At 36.9% G+C, this 25822-nt stretch overlaps 2 protein-coding genes across 5 annotated transcripts in view; one reads left to right on the top strand and one right to left on the bottom strand.

Moving 5' to 3' along the window:
* METTL15 (methyltransferase like 15) overlaps positions 1–20207 on the bottom strand; it is a 100549-nt gene extending 80342 nt beyond the window's left edge. Inside the window, exons 1-2 of one of the 4 annotated variants that reach the window (XM_040558690.1) lie at positions 20092–20207; positions 18718–18997 (exon numbers count right to left, since the gene is read on the bottom strand). In XM_040558690.1, the coding sequence (XP_040414624.1) occupies positions 18718–18981 (264 nt within the window). In that variant the 5' untranslated portion in view covers positions 18982–18997; positions 20092–20207. Of the gene's footprint in view, positions 1–11802; positions 12184–18717; positions 18998–19722; positions 20071–20091 lie in introns of those variants that run through there. The other 3 variants (XM_040558689.1, XM_040558691.1, XM_040558692.1) reach the window with 3 other exon arrangements.
* Positions 20208–20252: 45 nt separating this feature from the next.
* Positions 20253–25822, top strand: part of KIF18A (kinesin family member 18A) — a 43695-nt gene continuing 38125 nt past the window's right edge. The window contains exons 1-4 of the mRNA XM_040558688.1: positions 20253–20827; positions 21569–21726; positions 22834–22938; positions 24007–24117. Of these exons, the coding sequence (XP_040414622.1) occupies positions 20500–20827; positions 21569–21726; positions 22834–22938; positions 24007–24117 (702 nt within the window). The 5' untranslated portion in view covers positions 20253–20499. The remainder of the gene's footprint in view (positions 20828–21568; positions 21727–22833; positions 22939–24006; positions 24118–25822) is intronic.

Here is a 25822-nt window from a genome sequence, read left to right as displayed (position 1 = left end):
AATGTACAGGATATCAAGTAAGAAAACTGGATAAAGACTATCAGAATTCTGTACAGAACACAGCATGGAAGGGAAGTAGCTTGTCAATGTCACATGGATGTCATGACATTGTACACATGACTATAAAGGATTATTACTGGTAATAATTCTTCAGAAGTCATGTCACACTACCAGAAAGAATCCACATCCCGTATCACCCCAAACTCTGCAAGTGATTTTTGACAGCATCAGCCATCAGAAATTTTATTCTTAACTACCTGTTTGAAAGCAGCTCAGTGACAACAGAATGGAGACAATACAATTTCACCCTACTCTATTCAACAGATATTACACTGCTGCTACGAAAGTACTGAGTTCTGTGCCACAATGCAGGATAAGAAGCAGTAGAGACCACCTAGAAAATCCAAGCAATTTGATACAACTTCTGTTTAAGAAATCAGGGAAAATTTTAAAGCTATTAGGTAACAACAAAGACTTAAGATCTCCATACTTAAGTAATACAGAAAATGTGCCTTGCTTTGATGAAGAAATAGGATGTACAGGCACTGCAACTTTAAATATCTTCCTTGGGTGGGACAGACTGGTACACTCCCTTAACTGGTAGATAAGCACAAATACCTTCTTCAAGTCTTATGGTCAAGATGTGCAGACTTTTAAGCTAAGTATATAAATAGCAATATGCAGTCAGAAAGGAACATCTCTAAACAAACTAAGTCTGTCAAACTCCTAAAATATCACTGCATATAATATCCTTTCAAAAAAGGATAAAAAAAGAACAAAAAACCTCTGAAACAACTAGTAACAAAATTCAGGAAAGTGCAGAATGCAATGGGTAAATATTTACACCAAAACTTGTCAGCCAAAGAACTTATTCTATGTCACCGATAAAATTAAGAAACTGAAAGGCATTTACAAAGTAAATTTGTTTGAAAAGGAACATTATTTTTAGTCTTGCTACTCTTTCAACATTAAGATTTGCTCTAATTTCAACACAGACACCAAAATTTAGTCGTTTTTACACGTAAGATATAATGGTTGCTTCCAATAGCAAGGAAAACGGACAGCATGTTCTCACACGTGTCTGGTGATAGACATCTCTGGTTTTGATGTTCAGACCTGGGTGCCTCAAGTACTGTAGAGAGAGTCTGACCAAAAAACAATTGCCATTACCATCATTTATAATTATTTATATTCTTTTACCCAATTTTTTTTTGTCATCAAAAATATCCTATAAACATCTTAAGTGTAGTTTGGCATGGTAACTAGTAACTACAACCTCCAACTTCTAAAATGACATGGATATACATTTATTGTGATAATAATAATCACTGTTCTACAAAATTCTTAATACTTGCTTTGAATAACTGGATGGTTGATTTTTCTAACTTGTGCCTTGCATTCCACTACCTTGCTGTTAACACATTTTAATATACTATTCCAATCAACGGAACCTATTGCAAACCATCTGACTGAGCTAGGAAACCTCTTTACAAAACCATAAAGACCACGGGGCTGAAAGCATGTTTCCAAGTGTACTTACTGAACTGTTTGTTATATTATTTTAGCTACTATAGCCTCCAAAATTATTCTAAAATTGGTACCTTGATTGTTTGTTTCATGCCTCAGTAGGTGTTAAATTTAATCTTCTGGATTTTCTAAATGCCGGCTCTACCAGGTTCTGAGCACTTACTCTTGCCCACTCAATATAGTCAGGAGAACAAGAGAGAACTTTTGCATAACATTTGCTGAAATGATATCTTAATTCTCCAAATATACTCTACCAGCAGCCAAGAGATTAACAAATACTTCAAGACTGGTGTTTCTGATGCCATTTAATGATTTTTTATTTTTGCCTGCCTGGAAAAATTAAGTTTTCTGGAAGAACATTTTTACAACGGTTGTAAAGAATAGCCTTAACCTTAATCTATCATAGCAAGACAAAACCTTCAGCTGTAGCATGCAACATGCCAATGCATGCAGAAGAAAATGTTACATGCATGCCAATGCATGCAGAAGAAAATCCACAAATATTTCACTTCCAAGTTATGAAGGAAGCATTGTGTCCTACATTAAAAAAAGGCATGACTTTATATTAAATAGCATATGAAAATATTCCTGAATATTTTCTCTACCGAAAGCAAATCAAATCCCCGCTACTGGTACAATGTTCTGGACTTCTGCACTGAGAAGCAGAAGTCCCATTAACAGGTCACAAATCTCATGTCTTCACCTCCACTACATCAAGTTTAGAATAGAGAGATTTTGACCAGCAATATTCTAGCCCAAAGTCTGAGTAACTAAAAACCAAAAACATTAGTACATTTGTATATACAAACAGCGTGTGGGAAACAGGAAGAGAATAAATTGGAAACTATCACCACCTTTAACTCTATAGCCAAGACTGTATGAAGACCAATGCACTTGTCCAAGAACAAGCCATTAACATTTAACAGATATCACATCACACACCTTTGTCACTGAAGATGCTGCTACCGCTGTTAATATACAAAGAGTATGGTAATTCCCAAGTTAATGAGTTTAAAATCCAAGCTACGAGACTCCACAACAGAAAACTTTTCCCAAGTCTTCTGCATGGTGCACTCAACAAACAAAAGCTCAAGCAAAACCAAATCAGTAGATACTTAGGCACAGATTAAGAGTACAACTTGGGGAACAGGAAGAGCTGCTAGACAGGGAGCAGAACTGGATAAAATCAAGGTAAAGAAAGCCAAGAAATGAAGGAAGGAAGAAATCCTTAAAAAAAAAATGAAGACAGCTGAGAATGACCTGCATCAGTAAGCCTTGCACTCCGAGGAGAAAGTTGATGCAAGGGAAATTTACAACACAGAAAAAGAAGAAAATAACAGTCAAAGAACAAATTTCAGAGCTAACTGTATGATCATTTCAGAAGAGAACAGAACACCTTCAGTTGCTGTCGCTTCATAAGAAACTGGGCTTACATGAGGACAAGAAGATAGGAAATGAGCAAAAGGAGTCCCTTAGGACACATCTCTCCGGACCAATACGACATCCAAAGGCTGCAGCTATTTTCTGTGGAGGACTATTAACATTGCTTTTATACAGCTGTAGCAGATGGTGTGATTCACTTATCTCAAAATACAAGAGCTCAGGGAACCTGATGATATTATCAGGCATCAAGTTAGAACAAATAAAAAAGTGCTTTTCATGCAAATATTGGAACTATGGGTATAATGTTGAAGGGAGAGGGGTAAAATTTAACACTTTTTTTTAAAAAAAGATCTAACATGGGAAAAAGACTTTGCCAGTGATATTACATGAGTGCAACCCTCAACTTTTCTCTTCCCCCATGGAACTCCTTAAACTGCTGTCAAAAGCTAAAAGGTGCAGGGTGGGAAAAATTATTTGTTACTGTGCCTTTCTGTAAGACTTGCATTAGCACCTCCTGTTGAACACTGCATAGCTGGCAGGTCTACTTTGGAGTTGAACCAGTACTGTACTACTGACAGTCTTGTGGTTTAGCAAGACCTTCAAATCTAAAGATGTTAAGAGATAGGAAAAACTGGTCAAGATAAAAAGAACTAATATGAAATCAAAACATCTTCTACCTCCTCCTCTCGTCTCTAGAAATAAATTTCTTCACCATCCTAGCTTTTTTTAAGAACAGTTTTAAGAACAAACTCAGTTGCACTGATTGCCACAATTCATTCAAGTTTTCCCTCCACAGTTCTCAGCTGGAGAAAGCTGGAGTCGTGCAGAAAAACAGCAACATTTTATATTTTAACAGCGCAAATGATGAAAAATAATATGAAATAAAAAATAAAATCTGCTTTTCTCCCAAGACTCTGAGCTTTTTTTCCCTTAATGAAAAACAGCTTCAGGACACCACCCCTCTCCCCCCAACAAAGCTCTTTCCATGACGCTCATCAAAGAGGCAAAGCAACTGAAGGAGGGAGAAAGGCTCCAGTGATCATCTGGGGGTGATGGCAGGCACTGGGATAGAGAAGCCAATTTTTGTTACAAAGGAGGGTACAACAGAAGATCAACATTAGAAATTAAAACTATCAAAATTGAATATAAAATCTGCTAGTCAACACAAAAATAGTACCTTTTAAAAATTTTTTGCATCATGCTTACAAAAGTTTGAGAAGAGGAAAAGTGAGAAAAAATATTCATCTGTGCTAATTTGACAGTTCTTAATGATGAAAACTCAAAAAAACTCAAAGGACTCTAAACATCTGTAAATTCACAGGCATGATAAAGAGCATAATTACTGAATATGTGACCTAACAAAAGAAAAAAACCCTTAAAGTTGGTAGTATACAAACCATAAAGAGCATGGATGCTAACAGCAATGGCAGGTCTATTCAACAGAAACAAGATCTTAAAACACCCAAATTTTAACAGCAGAGAACAATTAATGTAAGTTGCCAAACACAAAATACTTTACCAGGATGTCAATCAGTAACACAGAGCTGACAACTGTGCTTTAATTAAATTTGAGACTGTTACCAATTAGTTAGTCTAGAGCACTACAGGCTTCATGCTGCCTATGACTCAGTGCACTGAGTCATCCAGTAAAACTTTTCTTACACAAGAACTATCCAGGCACCCACAAGGATGCAAGATCAAAAGCAAAGTAGTTTCATTGACCTTCTTAGAGTAAGTCTTGTTTTAAATTTAGATGACCGAAGGATATACTGACACAACTGTTCAATAAGTTTACCGATGAAAGAATTTCAGGACTAGCGTTTTAATTCCATTTTGAATGAACAGCTCAAAAATCAAACTACAATAAATGCTTTGTACAGGTTGAAGCTGAAGCAGCAGATTTTAAATTTGCTTTTTTATAAGCTCCTCTAGTAGCATTATTTATTATTCATAAAATATCTATCATTTTTCATTGAAAGATCCTGTTTTCTGCCACATGAAAGTCCTGAACAGTAGGAGGCTGAATTTTTTCCGATGTCAGAAGTAATGTCTTCAGTCAATGGGGGATGGGAGAGGGGGTCACAAGAAGTCCTCAGCCAATTCCCTGGGTAGGGAAGAAACAGGATTGTTCAGATTTTGAAACTCCTACAGGAGTTCTGCCATTGCACTAAGTAGTGCTGGTATTTTCCAGTTCTAAATGAAAAAAAAAAAAAGTAAACTAAGGGAGGATAATCCTAGGAGAAAGTCTACTCTATTGCTATTCTTGTGAACATCCAAAAAATTAAGCTAGATTTAAAAACAAGACTTCCCGATGGTTCTTTCTGAAATCTTAGCTACAATGTCCAAGCTGCTAAGCCCAGAGCCTCGGAAAAGACCAGCTCTCTTGCTCTCTCGCTCTCTCAGATCACACTCGAATAGCATTAATACAGAGGGAGCAATCAGTTTGTGCATGCTGAAGAGCAGATGAGAAGTGTCCTGAACCAATGCATGCAACTTGCTGACAAGCCCTAGAGTACATTTCTATAAACAGACTGACAAGCCTATCGCTGTTTGTGAACACAACATGCCGTTCACTATCATCTCCAGCTGTAGCTGCACGTTCCTGACACCGTCTTTGCATTGGCCCTATTGTCATAGGCTGTATCAGCTCACTTATTCACCTGAAAACCACTTACAAGTGAAATAAGTTTTGGTGTCAGCACACTCCGTGGCTGCACAATCAGCAGAGCAAGAGAGGAAGTGAGACCATACAGCCAGCAGCAAGCAATGCATGGCCATTTGAGGTCTGCCAAGCCATAAGAAAGGCAGCACCAGACAAAGGTTAGATTTTTAGGACTGGAACACAGGCTGAAAAAAGTATGGTCGGAGGGTTAGAACAATCATGATTCTTGCAATTCAGTAGAAGAGAATCTTAAAGCATGTTTTCCCCAGAACCTACACTAGGATCTAGAAGTCCTAAGACTGAACATGAATTTTTACCTACTGGAAAAGGCTCTAACTCCATGGGGAACAGGCACACTTCATCTCCTTCTCCCAGTTAAATCAGAATGACAACCTACTGAAGATCTGTATTAAGGTATGGTTTCACAGGACACTAAGCACCAGGGTCAGTGGGAAAGAGTTCTACAGTAATTTCTCATAAGTAAGTCTTTGTGCCGCTAGTGCATTTCTCCCAGAATTGGTGCTTACATCCATAAGCCAATTTAACTTAACAGCACAGCACAGAAAAATAACTCAGAAGAAATGCTGTGTTGTTTTATGCCATGTCACTGTCAAAAGCGGGACAGGAACACGCAGAGAGATGGGGATGCATGTGGAACAAGGCAAGACTTGAGTGGCAGCAAGCCATTTTGGGTGGCTTACTCCTTTGTGCAACCATGACCTAGACAGCCTGGCTCTTCCAGCAAATCCTGTAGCAATCGACTCCCTCGATTTGAAGTTTATTTTCAAAAGCTAAGTGACACTGGAAACTGCAATACTAATACCAGTATTTAAGGCCTGCACTCGGCTGACAGATGAGCACTGGAACCTCTACCACACAGTTCCTGTACAACGCTCAAGAGGTCACTGCACCAAGCAGACAGGGCACGTTACTGGCTCTCATTTTTCTTGCTGTCCAACACATACTAAATCTGCTTTCCAGACATGCTGTGGCTTAACAACTGTATGTGGATGTGACTCCAAAGCAATAAACCAAATACTGAAATTGAGAAGTTAACCTCTTTGAAAAAGCAGCAAAGGGGCACTTTTGCTTGGGCACCGAAAGATCCTTGCATAATTTTGACATTGATGCTTCAGTAACTAAGTTCTTACAGGAGAAGTAATAATACTCTTACTTTAAAGGAAGCTATAAAAATAAATCCTCAGTAATGAATTTGAATAAATATATCATCGAAGATATATGCAATGACTATCTATGAGGAACTCAAATATTGCAGGGACATAATTCACAAAGCAAAACAAAACTCTGCATTCAAAGCAGCTTTTGAAGAGTGAACAGCAAATAAAGACATGTGGCCTTGTGCAAGAACAGAACATAAATAGCTTATTCATTCAGCATCCTCTGGCCATGCCTACTTTAGCAGGCCACTAGAAGATTCTCAAATGGCAAAACAACTCTTTTGTCTGAGATGCTACACACATGCCAATGCAATTTATTTCAGATCAAATCTACTTTGGTTCTTTAGGCTGAACATTTTAATAGTTGGAGAATGAGGTGCCCCCCTGGAATACATCTTCCGGCTTCGTCTGAAAGAAACAGTTTATATACTACCATGTGAACCAAACTACTTCAAACAGAAAGAATCAATACACTCTCTCAAAAACAGATACTTTATTAAAGAACTAAAATGGTAATGCAGGTAGACCCTAGTGCTAAAAAAAAATTACCTGTAATATTACTATATATGAATTCAGACATAGCAACCCTCAGTATCAGTTGACTTCAAGTATTTTCTAAGGGGATCACACAAAATATAGAAACAACTGATGCAACCTGGAAAACCTCTCGATGCCATAATTACAACTGACAAAAATTAAAGTTAATTATCCTCTATTGCATTATTTAAACCCTACAGATGGGAAAAAACAGATTCAGAAAGAAAGACAATTTCATTCCCAGATTCAAACTTTGCTCACATTTAGAATTAAATTAAGACAAAACGTGCCTGTAATTCCCCTTAAAAAAAAAAAAAAAAGATTCATGAAACAGTGCAGAGGATTGTATATACTAATTCTTGACAAAGCACATTGCAGAGTTATCACCACTCTTAAAGGAACTATTTGTTCAGCAGATTCTCTGACAACTTTTGCAAAGTCAATCATTTGGAAAATTGTCATGGAAGTATCTGCTTTTCAGTATACCTATCCCAAGTCAACCAGACTCAATTCCTTGAAACTCCTTCACCAGTATCAAACATGTATGCTTAATCATTTAGAGAATGCTTTACATATATTTGATCCATCTCAAACGATCAGCAGCTTTTCTGTGCTATTATTACTGCTGTCAACTCACGACAGATTATTTTTTTTCAGACTACAATTTTTCTTTTTTTTTTTTCTTAATATAGGGTACTCTGATATAGATAAGTCAGAGGACATAAATAATATCTTTTGTGATAAGATAATTTTTTCATATACTTAGTTTAATATGTCTTTTGTAATACTTGTAGTACAGTCATGACAGTATGACTCTGTAACTCTGGTCAACTTTGTGTTTCTTGAAAGAGTTAAAATCAGAAATAAAATACAGGCCAATGTGTAATTCAACTTTTTTTTTCCTTTAAGTCTGCATCTGTACAAATAATACCTATTCGGCTGGAAACCAACGGTTAGACCAGCAGTTGTATAAATATAAAATATATCCCTGATTTTTTAAAAAAAGTTTTTTTTCTTTTTTTACACATTTGCTTGAAAAGATATACTTTATATCCCAGTATACCAACTACAGAAATCCCAAAATACTGAAAAAAGTCACCTTATTAAGCACTGTGCTTTTCTATAGGCCAAGAAAACTCAAAGTAGTTTATCAACCTAGTGCACTGTTTATGTTTTTATTGTACTAGATCAAATCTGTCTGCAATCCGTAACAATAACTATACTAAAGCCAAGCTCAAAACCGATGAAGAAATTCATAAAGAAAATTATTTATGAAAAATAAGGTAAACTTTTTAATATCTCTCACCAAGAAGTAATTAAAGTACAGCAGAACTTAATTATCTGACAGCGTTTGCAAAATTCCTCAAGACGCGAAATTCAACCTGATCATGTCACCACAATAAAATAATCTAGATGAGCCTGAAAAAATTTTATACTGCCTTAAAACACTACAATGAATCACATCTTGGACATCACCCCTAAACGATCTGTGCAACATGAAGGAATCCCACTAGTGTTATTAAAAATGTGTTTATTAGAAAGCTCTCTAAAAAGGACTATAATATTCAGAAAGAATAAAAACTAATTAAGTGGGAGTTCTGACCAAGTAGGAGTTTAGTACTTCAGAAAAAAGTGGTTTACATTCTACTAATAAGAGCTTTTCAATAAGATACAATTTCCCACTTAAAAGAGTTCACTTCGTCATCTGCATACCTTCCCTTGAAAACTGCCTGCTTACAAATTCAAGGCCAGTAAAGAGGTCTGCATTCAGTCCTGTTGAACAGTTACTCATCTGCAAAATTCTTTATTGAAAATAAACATTCTCTACTCAAACAAAATATACACCATCTCCCCCCATTTCATAACTTTCCTGATTTCAGAGAATGATATCTTAAAATTAAAAAAGTGTTTAATCAGATCATATTTCTAGAACTACCAGAAATTTAGAGCTATTTTTGGTTAAAAAATCAATAAAAAGGATTTATCAATTTGAGATCATTTTTTTCTCAATGACATTAGCAGTTCAGTCACCAAAATACTAGCAGGTAGCAATTACCCATGAGAAAACAGAAGACTTGTATGAATCTTTCCCCTCTTCTCCTGTCAGTGGGTACACCTGCTGCTAGAAAGAGTGACATCTGTTATAAGAACATACCTCATATAAGCAGAAAGATATACAGCATCTCAAAGCAAGAACTTCAGATGAAACTTCAAATGTGAAGTACCAAAGTCTAGTTGCCTACCCGTGACTAATCCCAAAGCAAATATCTATAAACTTTATGTGTTTTTTTCAGTTCTGTTGAAAAAACTACTCTTCAGTTGATTCAAGTTTTAGCTTAAGATGGATAAGGCTCTTCCATCTTCCTAATTTACCCTAAATTTGTTTACTTCACCTACCACTAACACACACATAGCAAGGATTATCTGGTTTTACACAATGACCTAAGAACTTACGTCTTCAATTCCTGTTAAATATACAAAAATTAAAGAGGCATACTTGTTTTATATGACTGCCAAAAGGCAGGGCTTTTAACATTATTTTAAATAAAATGGATTGTTAAAAAAATGTTGGCACAGTGAGACATGCTATAAAAGTTGGTTACTCATGGGATCATAAAGATTTGTTAGTAGAGAAATTTACTTTTAAAGAAATGCTAGAAGGGTTTTAGTATTTCTCTAAACAAATTAAGAGAATGCACATGCTTAAAATCACAGCTGAAAAAAAATTATTAAAACATACATTTCCCTGTTATCCACATGCAAATAAGAAAAATTACCCTAGAACTAAGGAAATGAGAGGTCAAAGATACTCCTGCATTTTTATCAGGATCTTTTTATACCACTGCAATTTACTGGGAAGTATTATTTAATCTTTAGCATATTAATAATCTTTCCTTCATCTTTTGAGAATATAAAACATTTCACAAAGATATTCTGTTTCATAAGGTAAATCAGCTGTTTTTAACCTAGACAGCATATATTTTGATTCTTAATTTTTGTTTCAAAACCTGCATTGCCATACATAAGGGAAAACACTATTACAAAGGTAGAGAACCACACAAAACATAGACACCTAGATAATCTGAAGGCCTTAGCCCCAGTCTTGAAAAAGCTGCACTTTGCATTTGCATTCTGTTACTCCTATGGGGAACTCTAAGAATGAAACATGACTTAGTACTTGAGTTCTAATATCATCTCATCTTCAATAAGAAAAAAAAAAAGCTGTCGTCTTTATATAAAGTTATTCAACAAAAAGTGAGAAAAAAGAGCTTCTGAAAAATAAAAATACGTGGCAAAAAGTGGTCAAGGTCACCCTCTAGAGTAAAGCAGTCAATTCCAATTTTCCCTGCAGCTGCAGTTCAAAATGTTGAAAACGTGCAATATAAACCAAGTTCTCCAAACCTTTGCATGCACTACCATGAAAGTGATGTTGATGACACTGATATGAAATGTATGTGCAGCTACCTTCTATACACTACACTAAGCCACAGATCAGCAGAGGCGCAATTTCCACTTCAGCCAAATCTTGCTCAAGTACAGAAGAGCTGAACTTGACAGTGAAAGTAATATAGAGGGTATAAAAGGTTTTATGCCTTATAGCATCACCCGTTGAAAAATAAAGATGACCAAAAAAATCTTAGTGTTCTATAATCTTGCAAATGGCAATATACTGTACCATACACACTATTTTTTCAGTATCTACTGGGGAGAGGAGAAAGAAGCAAATAAAGTACACAGCAAACACCAATTTTAGTTGCTAGCAAGAAACAACTATCATTTCTACCTAGCACAAGTCTTTCATCTACGTACAACGTTACAAGTAACTTCAAAAGCGTAAGAACTGATACAACTGGACTGCAATTTTCTTTTTTCCAAAACCACATTCTATGACGGCACCTATGAGAAAACGTAGGAAATTATAAAAAGTGGTTTATACTGCAGATCTAGCAATTTACACTACAAAAAGAAATCCAAATAAATACTTGGCATGTTGTAGGAAAACAACGTTCTCACATAATACATCTTATTAACTGCAATATAAAATGATTTTCCAGTACCGGTCTATTCAACAACTCAACACAATGCTGCCATTACTAGCCATTTTTTAAATTAATCTGTTTGGTACATTAACTACTAAGCTGTACTAGTATACAATTGAAACACCTGCAAGAACACAGACTAGGTCTACATATTCAAGCACAACAGTAACTTGCACTTTCTATCAACAACATTCCAACTACATCATTCCACACGGAAAGGAAAAAACAGTATTACAAGTACGGTATTTTGAAGCACTCAATCAATCAATCATTCAATATCCTCAAAAATAATTTCAAATATATTTTCTTTGTAAGGGTCCAATCGTAAGGGATTGCTAAATAGGAAACAGCAATTTCATAGGCAAGACAATCCCTTCTTCACTTATGAACATGTTATGTATTAAAACAAGAAAAGGCAGTTTACCTCCTCTTGGTTATTGTTTAACCTTCTTTACTAATTTTTAAGACTCCATACCTTTACTTCTGATCTCGATTCTACAGAACATACCAGAATATTCCACTCGCAAATATCAGCAATTTATCTTACAATACGTTATGGCTTTCACAGTCAGCAGCCACAAGTCCTTTGTAGAAGACCAACAAGTGTCCGTTAATTGGTAAACCATGCTGATCCTCGGAGGTCGAGAAGCAAAGAGAGCTGTGCTGCAGACCCTCTGTTGCACACCAAGTGGCATTCCTTGCACAGTGCGAAACCTGACAGCCAAATGCTATGTTTCATGTAACTGAGTCAAACATCCAGCAAGCCACCAGATCTAGTGGAAGGTGTCCTTGGCTTTGGTTGGAACTAGACAGTCTTGAAGGTCCCTTCCAACCCAAGCCATTCTGTGATTCTGTTACTGGCAGGATTTTTTTTTCCCCCAATGTTGGAAAAAAAAAAAAAAAGAGCCCTTCCCCCTTAAATTGGAGGTAAACCAAGCAAACACAAACCACCACCACCTGCCTTTGTCACCTGCTTTTAGAGAGCTCAACTAGGCCTCACTTCAGTATGCATTATTTACTTTACTCGTTTTCCTAAGAGTAATGCTGTCTGGAATGAGATTTAATGACATTATGACTCAAGCACACCATTATTAACATTTCCATATGAAATTAAAATTTGAATCTCTGAATGACTTCAGCTAATCACTAGACTTAGCAAGGCAGAGTTGATTTCCTCAGCTATTTTGGAAAAAAACTTCTTTCCTCAATTATAACAAAGGAGATATTTAAGATGCAATGAAAATTTTACAACTGCTCAACTGCAAATCTAATCTGTTCTTTAATATTTATGGTCAGTGAATCCAAAAAAGTCATGTAGATGTTTTGGATACATCTTGGCTCCAAGGTGCCCATGGCAATTCTACCATAGATAATATTAGATAACACAACTTGTTATAAAGAGGGACCCTGGAGCAATATTAGTTGATTTCAGTGTTTTTAAGTATACACTTTTAAAAATACTTTTTAAAGTATTCTTCCAAGGTGCTGAGTACCAGCAAACACCACTTGAATAAATAGAGATGTGCTCAAACTCTGGGAAGAAAAAAATAGTAAGAAACAAACCACACATTCAGATGATTTCAGATACCCATTAATTTTACACATCAAATTTGGTAGTTTAACCTTTGAATTATTTCTTTATGCCGAACAAGCCCGCACAAACCTAATCAAAACAGAATTATCTTAAATAGAAATACAAGAGAAAAAAACTGCAGATCTTTCCCATACTACAATTATGATCTTAAACCCCTAGTAATATTTTATGGTAGAAAGTCTGTATTCCTGTTTGCAAACCAGAATTCAAATGTTTAATAAGAAAGCTTAGCCAAAAGGCTGACTAAATAAGGCACACAGTACTAGATGGGGAGGAAATGAGTAGCTACATATATTAATTATCACCCTTTCTGGGATCACAGGCTCACTCAAGTTAAAATTTAAAGGGCTTAGATTACTTTCTGGTGAATTTTATTAGTTTTCCCCAAGAGGTGCAAAGACTAATGCTGTCACAACAGAAAAGGAGAGCACACCCAGCGTCATTACAAGCTGAGTCACCCCAAAGCATTGAATCTTGCTTTATTATAACACAGACTCTTAAATAGTCTCCTGAAACACTATCATTCATTATGCGATAGAGTGATAACAGCAAGCTAACTCAGTATTACAATAAAATGAAATCTGGCGCATCTGTGGAGTTGATCTCAGTAGGCAGACCAAGTTCCCTTGCTGGTCTCTTTGGAGACAGCAGCTGCAGGCTTCCCTTCCCCTCCTGCAATAGAGAAAGATGCACAACAAAGTTGGTGAGAACTGTCTTTTTGTTGTTGCTGATGATAACATTTAGATTTGCCTGCTGAGAGCCATGCTGCAGGTGGGAAGAAGAGGTGGTTGGGCAGACATCCAAGAATTATAACCAAAAGACTCTTCCCTGTGCAGCTGTAGCCATCAACCTACTCTTCCCACCCTACCTCCCTCAAGTTTTTGAATTAGTTTCTCTCTGCAGTGCAAAATCTTCAAGTCCTATAGAAACTAAACTCTGAGGGGACTTCTTGATTGTGCCTTGTTCACACCTTGCCATTTTTCAGCCCCAGTACAGGAGTACTTTTCACTTCCTGATATTAAGGGTCTAAGCACACAGCAGTACCAGCTTCAAAATAGAACAGATGTGCAGCCCTCTCAAATAAATCATGTGTTTTAATTTGCCTGTCATTAGGCAAGTTATGATCCCTGTATTTTTTCAGGATCCACTACAGAAGACAGCAAAGCAAGGAACTCCAGATAATTAAGGGTATGACTGGATTTTCTCCACCTCCTCAACTAACAAGTTGCTCATAAATACCATCTCCCAACTTGTTTTCTTCCCTGTCCCCATTTTTCCTCTCAGGATGGAACTCACTCAGATCCAGATACTGCAAAACTTGTATGATATCAGCTGCCACTAGATTTTTAATATTCCTTCCATTGTCTTACTGCCTTCTTTAAACTGCTCTTCACAGCAGTGTGAAGCACACTTGCATCAGTTAAACTTATGCAAATGAGGTCTGTTATTTCAAATCCTTCTGTAAACACTAGCTCTATAAGAACAGGCATTATTATTACACAATAACAGGTATTTGGAGAGACTACCTTGTGCATATCTTAGTAGAAATTCTTGGAAACTATTTTCCATTTTCATACACTACCTTCAAAAGTGGTGTTTTTTTTGGTGAAAGGAATGTTTTTGGTGAAAAGAATATTTTCAAGTATTTTTTTACTTCTTGAAGTATAATTTTAGTCAAATATTTTCAACAGTACTCTCAACCCGATATAGAGATTCATTTAGCAAGTTTCCTATTACACATCGCAGAAAATGTTTCACAAACATACGCGCTCTACACACTTTTTATCACACATTTCCTTACACAGCTCTGATCCAAAACCTGGCTAGTCTTTTTCATAAATTCACAATAAACACAACCAGGAAATCAGGCAAGATAAGAGTGACTGAAATGGTAGATGGTACACAGAACTACACGATCTGCTGAAGTAAATCTCAATACCCACAGTAACACTGAAGGACCACAGAAAAAGCAGTCTGTAATTTTAAGAATATTTTCAGAATATCTCAACATTACATTCCTTGTCTTTTGCAAATTTCAGTGCCTTTTTTCCTGTTTTACAGAAACTTGTCTATATAATCACTATATACATCATCGTGCTGTTGCCACAGAAAAATTAACCATACAATTTGCATGTGGCAAGATATTTTCAGCATGCTTCCCATGAAAAAGATAAAGTAGGTCTACTGCTTTTTGTCAGTAGACCTACGTTCATTTCACAATTCAAGGGAAAAATGGGTTTAAATGATAGAAACAGTTACTTAGTACATGGAATGTTGTGCTTTTCCAAAACAAGCATTTCAGCATCTATCTCATGATGTAATGAATACTTTATGCCAAGCTTGGTATTTTGGCTGCACCCTACAAAATGCCTCATACAGCTTGAGAACTCGGAATTCATTTTTCCAGGTCCCTTTTCAAAGTCCTATTTATCTTGGAGGCACTGTGAAACACTTGAATTTTGGGAGCCTTTACTGTAAATGCATTGTTCCAGCCAAATCATTTGCAGATGGCTTTGGAAGTACTACGATAAGTACGCTGGCCACCAACATAGCCACAGAACTATTTATACACCGTGACACTTGGAAACCCTCCGAACAAAACAGAAGGCCACACTGCAGGGTGCTGTACAGAGGAAGGTTCTTTTTTGTCCTTAAGAGCTTATATTCAGTATAAGGCAAAAAAAGAAAAGGAATTTTGTCATACGGACATGGATATAAAGAAACTAAGACGACAACTTCAGAAGAATAGATTCTGCTTTTGCACACCAGCAGTCCATCTCACCTTCATCTGATTGACTGTCACCCATTATTTGGCTAACTAGCTCCACGCATTAGGAAGGAAACAACGATGCTCTGGGTCAGCAACATCCAACAGTGGCAACAGAACTTCAGAAAGTGATAGACTACTGTCTTCAAACCAATTACAGAGCTCAAACAACACTTCAGAGATAAAAGATCAATATGAGACTGTCAGCAGTATTTGATATTTCCTTCTTTACTTTAGAAGGCCATGCTCACACACGTTCTCAGTTGAAAAAATATTTTGACATTTGGATGCATGAAAATAGTAGCTGTCACAAGAACAATGAAATATAGACCTGAAAGACTGAAAGGAAAGCTCATGGCAAAGCTGGATGTTTAAGAAATATCTGTCGTTTTCTAGAAGCTAGATGTTCCTAATACATTATTTCAACAACAACAAAAAGATAGCTCTTCCACGCAAGCTGGGTAGTAAAAACGTAAAAGTCAAAGAGGGTACCTTAAGAAGATGCAAGCCAAGATCTGTTTGAGGAATAACAACTTTTTTTTTTTTTTTTTTAAGGTAAAAACAGCATAATATGCTAAAAAGATCATCTAATATTAACTGTTTCTGGTGAGTCACTGAAAGACTGGAGAAAAGGGAACAGGCTCATTCGTTTTTTCTCACCACCAGTTTGATCACCTACCATTTCATTTACAGACATAAAAAGGAAACACTTCCAGAATTGTCATAACTTAAATGATACTCCTAGAGCTTACCATATCTCCGTTCTAGACTATTCTATACAATTATATTTAATGTAACACCATAGATGTCACCAGATTACAAGTTCTGCCATTAAATCTAAGTAGGGTACAATATTTAGTTTTGTTCTAGCTGAAGTTTAAATATTATACATAGTGGGGTGTTTGTGCTGGACTACCAAAATAGTTTCCTAGAGTTTTGCAGTTCGTAAGAACCCTTGTTAGAAGACACTCATAAGGATGATTAAAATTTTGAAGTTTCATACTAAAACTCACTACTGTTGAAATCGTCTTACCGCTACAGCTTTATGACGTTAAAGACAGTAGCTAGCGACTGTTGCAAAAGAAAAAATAGGAAAAAGTAAGGTGAAAATGAGAAAAACATACTTGCAGATGTCCTAAGATGTTCATTTTGAAAAGGTACGTTCAGTTCTTTGCTACTTTTAAAGCTCAAGAGAACAGGGAAAACTCAATCTGCCCCAAGAACTGCAAGACCTGTGGTCAAGTACGTGTAAAGAATGCTAACAGACTGAGAAGGCTAAAATGTAGTTTAGTCAATAAAGTAAGCTTAAGAGGGAAATTACTGGTGTCTGGATTTAGTGCAACAGACTTTTCATTGAGAAGTAAGGTAGATCAGTAAAAACTAATTTGTATAATGTGTTTCCAAGAAAGGACTACCAAACGGACTTTGTAGAAACAAGATCTAAAGCAGTAAAAGGAGACACAAAGCTAAGTGGAACTACTATTGCTTAAATCCCTGACAAACAGATTCCACAAAGATGTCAGTCAACAGGAATATTCAGTAGGAGGGTACTATCTTGATCTCACTTGTGACTCACTCTTAAAGTAACATTTACTTTCTTAGCAATCCCGTAACTAAAATGAAAAACCCATTCACTGATCAAAAGCATAGGGAGAATGTTATCTTTCTAACTGGACTTTTTATCTATTGGCAACTCCTTGCCTTAGGACATTACAAGAAATAAAGGCCCAAATCAACTTCTTCTCATAACAAAGAATATAACTGTCTTAAAACTGAGTAAAGGAAACCTTTGTGTACGTAGGAGAGAAGGTAGAAAAGTAAAATCCAGGATATGAACATTATGTTCCCTGCTCAAAACAGCAAAAACACATTCATGGCCTTCCTAGTCATGACTTCAACTGTAAAACATAAATTGATGCAACAGTCACAGTTCTACACCCATGTTAACGTAAATTGTACCACCATTCGTGCAATGAAAAGCAGTCTCCATCTTTGTTTAGAATTGCTCCAATGATGCTTGCTTTAGCAAAACTCAGTTGACACACTGTGCCCTTTTGCACACTACTTATTTTCAAGATTTCACTCTTCATAAAGTGCTACAAATACATCATTTAGTGTCTTTTTTTAGAAAGAGAAAAATTGAAGTTAGGTGTTCATTTTCAATTATGCTAAAAAGGTTAGTCATATTATAAATATATCTGTTCAAGATAACACACTGGTGTTCTCATGTCTGGCATTAGTGGTTAACCACTAGCACAGGAATCTCTGCAAAGCAACATATATACACGTGAAAAAATCCCACCCCAATAATAAGGTATTTTACATTCATAAATATTTAAACACTCAAAAAGCCTTCAGAGACCAGTGCTCTCTAGAGTTTATAAACAGGAATAGTTTCTATTGTAAGTTCAACTAAAAAAAAAAAAACCTGTTTCTGTATCAACAACCAAAGTTGAATAAATAGTCCCTCCATTAGCCTTAATTCTTATTTTAGTACAAACTTACACAATTGAGAAACCTTTACATGTAACGTCACAATTTATACGTTCCTTGTGTGAAAATTTCATCATCGTTCCAAAGTTTAGTGATGGGGCGTGATTAGTCAGTTTGGTTCTTGGATTCAATGATCTTGATGGTCTCTATTCCAACCTAAATGATTCTATCATGATTTTTTTTAATATCTACATACTTTCTATATCTCTTATACAAAAAGAAGAGAGCTCTTCACAAAGTGATGATATAAGAATTCCCTGCTACTGTTAGTAATTAACGCAACCCTCGAAATGCACAAAAACAATTTAGAAAGATTGCTTATTTGGCCCTATTGGTTAAATTCAGGCATACAGATTTCTATTATTTTAAACAGAAAAACATCATTCAAATTGCAAAACAATTTAGACACTTCAAAAGGTGGAACGGAGTCTTAAAGAGCACCCCTTTATTTCTCTAAACAAGTTATCACTATACTGCACAGATCTTTCTGCTGGATAACTACTGAATCATGGATGCTAATCAATTATTTAACTCACCTGGCCTGACTGGGGGGATAAACAATTAACAACCTCCTCCAGCATCACTGGTATGTGTAATCTTCCAAAATTTTTGCTTTCTGTACTTTGAGACAATCCTTCAGTTTCATTTTTTTGTACGGCTTGGTCCTTTAACTCACAGTCTGAAAAACGTTCTGCTGAAGAATGGATCCTTCTGGTCAAAGTAGCTACCTTTACTGAATTCGCTTTTACATTGCACAGAAACAAACATCTGTAAACTTGGCACAGACGCTGGGATAACATTTTGGAGTTGATCAACCTAGAAAAACAGTAGACGTTGGGAGTTACTTTCAAACAAATATTTAAAACAGGAGGTTTGTTTTTATTAAAAAAAAAAAAAAAAAAAAAAAGGAATGCTACAATTAAGGCATTACACATCCCAAAATAGGTGGCTTTGCAGAAGTATCATGCCAGCAAAGAGTCTTGAGAATCCCTCACTTCAACTTTTATCAGAATTTTGAAGCTCATCTGCCAATCCATCATATCTGAGCAACAATGGTTTTCTTTCCATAAGGAGCCCCTCCTTTTCCCTGACATTGCTAGGACTCTAACGGTGTTCAAATGCCTCAGAGACGCTCGCATTAAACGACTAACCACATCTGAGCGCAACCAAAACTGTGACTTAGCTGTCATATTGTTCCCAGCTCTAGCAGGCACAGTGAGACACCTGCTCTGCAGGAGCACTCTGGTTGCTAAGTTCAATGCATTTGTAGTTAGAACAGGCACAAAGGAATCAAAGAGCAGTATTTCAAGTAGTGTTTTAGTTACTGCTACAATCCACGCACGCAGTAAATAATAAACTATGAATTGAAACACATTAAGAATCAGTTGAAAGTGGAACATAGGTAACAATAAAGCTTTATTTACAAAACATCACCTTTGCTAACACTGCCTGCAGTAACATATTTCATGCCCTCACTTGCTGGGCAGAACAACTCCAAACTTTGACGTGAGAAACTTAAAAAAAAAAAAAAAAAAACACACCTGCGGCCCTGTATTTATACCATTAATATTGTAACCAGAGACACGCCACAGTGTAACCTTGAAGAGACGACTTAGGAGCCCTTGGGTTTTACAGCCGCTCTAGAGAACCGACTGCATGGACGGCGAGAAGCCCAGCAAGGATCCCCTCACGCCACCTAGGGCTGCTAAGGCCCACAGAAGCGTTACCCACACGGAGGGTACACTCGGCTCCCACCCGCTGCTCTACGCAGCCAGGGGAGTCCCCGGAACTCCCCTTCCCCCCTGCCTGCGGGCACGGCCCGCATCAGCGGCCCACAGCGCGCGGCCGCGGGGAGGAGCCGGAGCCGGAGCCAGCCCCGCGCACCGTGCGCGCACCCGCCACGCACTTACCGTTAGCGCTGTCGCCCCGCTGGCGTCACGGCGGCGGCGGCCAATGAGCAGGCGGGGGGTGGCGGGCCGCTCGGGTTTGAATTCGGCGGCCGGGCCGGGCGGCCGTTGGCGCGGGCTGGAGGTGAGGGGCGGCTGGTGGGGACGGGCTGGGCTGGGCTGGGCTGGGCTGGTGGCGGCGGCGGCCGCCGCCAGCGGGCCTCAGGGCAACGCTGCCCGCGCAGGGGGCAGGCTGGAAGCCGGGGTGCCGGTCCCTCGGCTGGCTCCGGGTACTTCCGCGGTCTCGCCTCGTTCCCGTGTGTATATTTCAACTACCAGACCTTTACTAGATTTGTCAATTACAGGAAAGATTCAGCTGCTTGGTCTGAGGGAGTCCTGGAAGCAAAGTGGGAGAAAGAAAGGACCGTTGTTATGTCTGCTGCGAAGGAGGAAGATGTCTGTAATCACGTGAAAGTGGTAGTTCGCGTCCGCCCGGAGTCGCAAAAGGAAAAAGATGGCAACTTCAGCAAAGTTGTTCATGTCGTTGACCGACATATGCTGGTCTTTGATCCCAAGGAAGAAGAAGTTGGCTTTTTTCACAGGAAGAAACTGGTCCATAGGGACATTAACAAAAGAGCAAAGAAAGATCTTAAATTTGTGTTTGATGCTGTTTTTGCTGAAAGCTCATCCCAGCTGGAAGTCTTTGAGCATACTACTAAAAGTGTCCTTGATGGCTTCCTAAATGGCTATAACTGTACAGGTAACTTTGCTATTTATCTCTTTCAATTCAAAAATTCACTGTGTTCTTTGAAGTTTCTACTGTTGTATCCATCTGCTGCAGAGGCCTTAAAAAGACTGACATTTAAATAAAGTATTTTGTTTTAATTAGTAGATAGGAGAGGTTGACCCTGCTTATGGAAGTTAAGATAGCTATGCTCTCTTTTGAGAAAGTGTTCTTGTTAGGGTTATAACAGACTTCAGAACTAAATCTGAAATAAGCGTGCTTACGAGAGGACTCTTCAGGAAAGAGTTATTTAACCAGAAACTGTTTAATTGTTTTACTGAAGGTGTTCACCTGTTTTATGAACTTTTCTTTTCAAGAGCTTGTCTTCTTAATTAGCAATAAAACATTGTAAGGGAAACGCAATAGGTACCTGCAGTAAGTTCATGGTTTAGTGTTAAGAGAGTAAAAAATTAATATTTGTCATCTAAGTTGCCTGTGATTGAACTTTGAACTGAAAATGAAAAAAGAAATGACATTGGAATAGTTTTCTGACTATAGAATCATTAAGGTTGGAAAAGACCTCCAAGATCATTTGGCCCAACCATTCTCCTACCACCAGTACAATAGCTGTAAAAGGCAAAGCCTAAGTGAGAGATTTGATTGGCTTATGAAAACAGCTGTACAATATGATAGATATGTGAATGTTCATTTGAAGTTTGTGTTCCTGATTGGCTTGACTTACTGGTACAAAGTATGTGTTTTTCTCTTAAAATTCAGTGCTTGCGTATGGTGCAACAGGAGCTGGAAAGACTCACACGATGCTAGGTTCTCCTGAAGATCCTGGAGTCATGTATTTAACCATGATGGCACTTTATAATTGCATGGACCAAATAAAAGAAGATAAAATATGCAATGTTGCTGTGTCTTATTTAGAGGTAAGCCAGCTCCTGGATTTGGTATGTTGCATTTAATAAGGTGTATTTTTGTAAATAAGACTTTTTTTTCTTCCCTTACTCCCTTCACCCTTCTTATAAACTGTATTGGAACTTCACAAAATCTGTCCCTGATAGGCCAGGTAATAAACTGCGCTCTGCACATTAGATGTCATTTGTAGGTACCTGTTACTGTCTTACAGGAGCCTTCCCAAAAAGGCTAGTCTCTTCTAGCATACTAATTAAACCGTAATGATTCCTGTCTTGCTGATAAGTTGAGTTTCTTTGAGCCTCTGTTAATGTGTACAAAGAAAATTTTGTCAGGGCTATATTTCAGGACTTAAAGATAAAATCCTGTAGACGCTGAAATTGTGCAAGTAAATAATATCTAATACTTTTTCAATAACGTTAATTTCTATAAAGATTTCAGTTTTGCTGTATCCCATATGAATGAAATTTTTCAATTAGATCTGCTATGCTACTGTTTAGCTTTCTACAAATATTCCTGTTGTTATTTGCTGTTGGCTTTTCCTTTCCTGTCTCAATCTTTTTTGCATCGCAGTTCTGTTCTTACAAGCAGCTGTCTTGGCAGTGCTATAAAGCAGCAGTAGCAAAATTATTCCTATATTCTAGCCCCCACAAAGTCGTAGTGGAGGAGTAGTTAGTAATGGGGGGGAGGGAGGGTGGGAAAAAATGTGCTATTTCAAGTGCTTCCACAGACTAAGAATTAAAGCAATTAAGTACTTTAACAGAACTATTTTTGGATTAAGTCTCACTGAAGTATATAATGAAGTGTAGTAGGTGATAATCAATGCTTCATATTCACACTTGGTGCAAAAGCATTTTTTGTAAGAAAAAACTTTTTTTGCGAATAAAAACTAAAGATTATTTACTAAGAAAGACTCCAACTTCAATGGCCAAAAAAAATTCATGGGAATTAAATAAACAGAATATTCCAAGCTCAACGCAGGAAAGGTGTTTAGCGATAATTCTACAGAACTGATGTTACTTGATCTTAAAGATGTATTAAAAAATATGATTTCTGTTCCAACTTAATCCTGGCAATTAGAGCAGGGTAGTTTTTAAAATATTTTAAATTCCTTTCTAAAGGTCTACAATGAACAGATCCGCGATCTCCTGGTGAACTCAGGACCTCTAGCTGTTCGTGAAGATACCCAGAAAGGGGTGGTAGTTCAAGGGCTAACGTTACATCAGGTATGTAAATAGATACTGAAACTCTGGAAGCCTCGTAATATGTGAAGTGAAATAATGAAGTTGTTGTGGAATGAAAGCTGTATGAAACTTAGCAACTTTCTTGTTTTGTTTTGTTTTTTTTAATTTTCTGTGGCGGTAATCACTAGTAACTAGTAACTTCACCTGCAAACGTAATAAATGAATTATTCAAAATCATGTTGTTAAAAAGCTACTTGGATCAATTTCTTGGATAGAAAATATTTTTCAAAATCATGGCTTTATCAAACAGGCACTGTTGATTTGATGTTTATCTTCAGGTTTTGGAGCGCATGTTGTTTGATTAATACATCTTAGTATTTCTTAAAGGATGTCACCATCTTCAGTGCTGTCTGAGTACTCAACGCCTCAGAAAACCTTGTGCCTCTCAGGATTTTTCTGTTTTTTAAATAATGTACATAATTCATTTCCTTTTTTTTCCAGGCAAGCACAGCGTTTTATTTTTTTTGGCAAAGTTAGTGACACAACTTAGTTGATCGATCTGTTAACTAACTCGTGCGGGCTTTTCCTCTTGCGGGTGTTTGGTGCCCGTTACATGTGCTGTAGCTTTCTAGCTTTCGCGTGTGTAGATTAATGATTTGAGAAGCAAGCAGTCATATTAGTTTGGCTCATTCTTGGAAAGCTTTCTTTTGAAAAGCTTGGGTCTTTGGAAAAAGAATACTATGTTGCTGTTTGATGCAAGTACAAGAAAGATTAAAGCCTTCTTAAGACTTTTTTTTGCTAACTGCAGAGAACACTTGCTGGTTTGTTTAAATCATTGTGTTTTTTGGGGGGGAAAAAAGTTATTTAAATTTCTAAAGCCATTAGGTAGTTGCTTTTCATGACTTACTGTTTTTAGCGGAGTGTTTGAAGAGCTTCAATTCTAAAACAAGAATTTCCAAGTAACTATACCTTTGAGTACCTCTGGTTTTGGTTGTCGTTTTTAGTGTTGGTTTTTAAGGTACATGTTGATATATCTTAAAATTGCTACGAAATCTTGTATAGTTAAGATAAATATACTTTTCTCTTTTTCACTGTGCTCTACCCTTAAAGCCTAAATCAGCAGAGGAAATCCTTCAAATGTTGGATTATGGAAATAAAAATAGAACACAGCATCCCACAGATGTAAATGCCTCCTCTTCTCGGTCCCATGCTGTATTTCAGGTAAGATGATATAGCAGATGTACACAGGTATTACTATAAGCTTTACTTATTGTCAAAACTTGAATAAAGCAGAAGCTTTTTTTCTGAAACTGTATCAAACCTTAATTTTGACACACAGAGCTAAGTGTCCCAGTTAACTGTTCTTGTTGAATTCTTATCCCATGTAAATGTTCCAGAGTAATTAAATTTTGAAAAAGTAAATTCAATGAAAAACTCTCTAATTGCAATAGTTCAAACTGCAGACCTTGAAAAAATACCTTTTCTCGAAAACTGTTGTTTTGAGCCTTGAATATACTTCCCTATTATAGTTTTATACATCAAAAAGCCATCTCTATCCTTCTTTGCTCAGTATTTTTACACAGAGAATATTTTACAGAATATCACTATACATCTGACTATAAACTGAGTGTCTCAAGCAGTACTTAGCAATCTTGCTTATTTTGGTTAATGGTGATTTTTTCATACTACAAGATTTCTTAATGTTTTGGTCTGCATCAAGTTTTAGAACAAAGTCATTTTTATACACAAAATACTTGAGTGACATATTCTTGGACCATCAAAATCAAATGCATGTTTTGTTGAATTCTGTAGATGAGGGTTTTGCAGGTGTTCTACGGATGTGCTAGAATTGAAGATTTCTCCAAATATTGCTGTTTGCAGACCATCACCTTGTCATTTTGACTTGTCTTAAATGCAAGCCATTGTATAATAATGCTTTAGAAATGGGTCCTGTTAGCTAAAAGTTCTTGATCCTTTGATCCTTTTGATTACTGCAAAATACGCTATCATCTATCATTTATATGTTGCTCTTCTGGGTTGCATAATATTATAAGCAAATTTGAGATCTGGTACTTGCATTACAGCTCAAATATAATTTAACTGTTAGGCAGGTCCTAACCATACCTGGAGAATGAGGCAATGTGTAGTAACTATAGTCAAAAGTTTATCTTTTGATGTAGAAGACAGTAATGCAAATATCTGTAAAATAAGTACTCCAGAGCTTTTGTGTCAATACTAATGGGGGAAAAAAAAAAGAAGTTAGTAAGAGCCAGTAAATGTTCTACGTAGTTTGGAATTAATGCAGCAAAAGTAATTACCACTCTAAAAGCTTCTGTTTTCCTATATATGTTAGATTTCTGTTTGAAATTGTCCTTTCTGTTTTTAATTTCCTCAGAGGTCTTGCCCGTGGTCATAAATTTAAGGCAATGACTTCTCACCAAGTTTAGGTCAATAGCTGCGTTGCCACCTGCGTGTGCCGTCTTTAATAAGGCACAAAGTGCAGTGCCACAGAAAGAGATCAGAGCATGAACTGCTGATTTTGTTTCTTCGCTTTAGGCTGAAGTGTCTTGCCTCTCTCACCTTTGCTTGGCAGCAGACAGTTGATTGTTGTATCTGGCAGGATTTGGATTCTTCTCAGTTTGTTTCTAAAAATGGCAGGCAATTAAGTAAAGTAGATGTTGGACCTTAGCTGTATTTTAACAAGAAGGCAAGCAATTAAGTGAATAGGGATTGTTGAAGAATTCATCTTCTCCAGCCTACATTCTGTTTACCCTGGCAAATAAATCTCAGCGTAGATATATTTACTTGCTAGCAAAAATTGCTTATTCACCAAATAAAACAAACTATATCGACAGAATTAGTATATTTGTATTTTACCACAAGTTTGTTTGAAAGTATGACAAAAAAAATGCATTGGTATGCTTAA

The sequence above is a fragment of the Cygnus olor genome, chromosome 5, assembly GCF_009769625.2.
Source record: "Cygnus olor isolate bCygOlo1 chromosome 5, bCygOlo1.pri.v2, whole genome shotgun sequence".
Classification (NCBI taxonomy): Eukaryota; Metazoa; Chordata; class Aves; order Anseriformes; family Anatidae; genus Cygnus; species Cygnus olor.
Note: the sequence above shows the minus strand (reverse complement) of the source record. Positions and strands in the feature narration are given on the sequence as shown.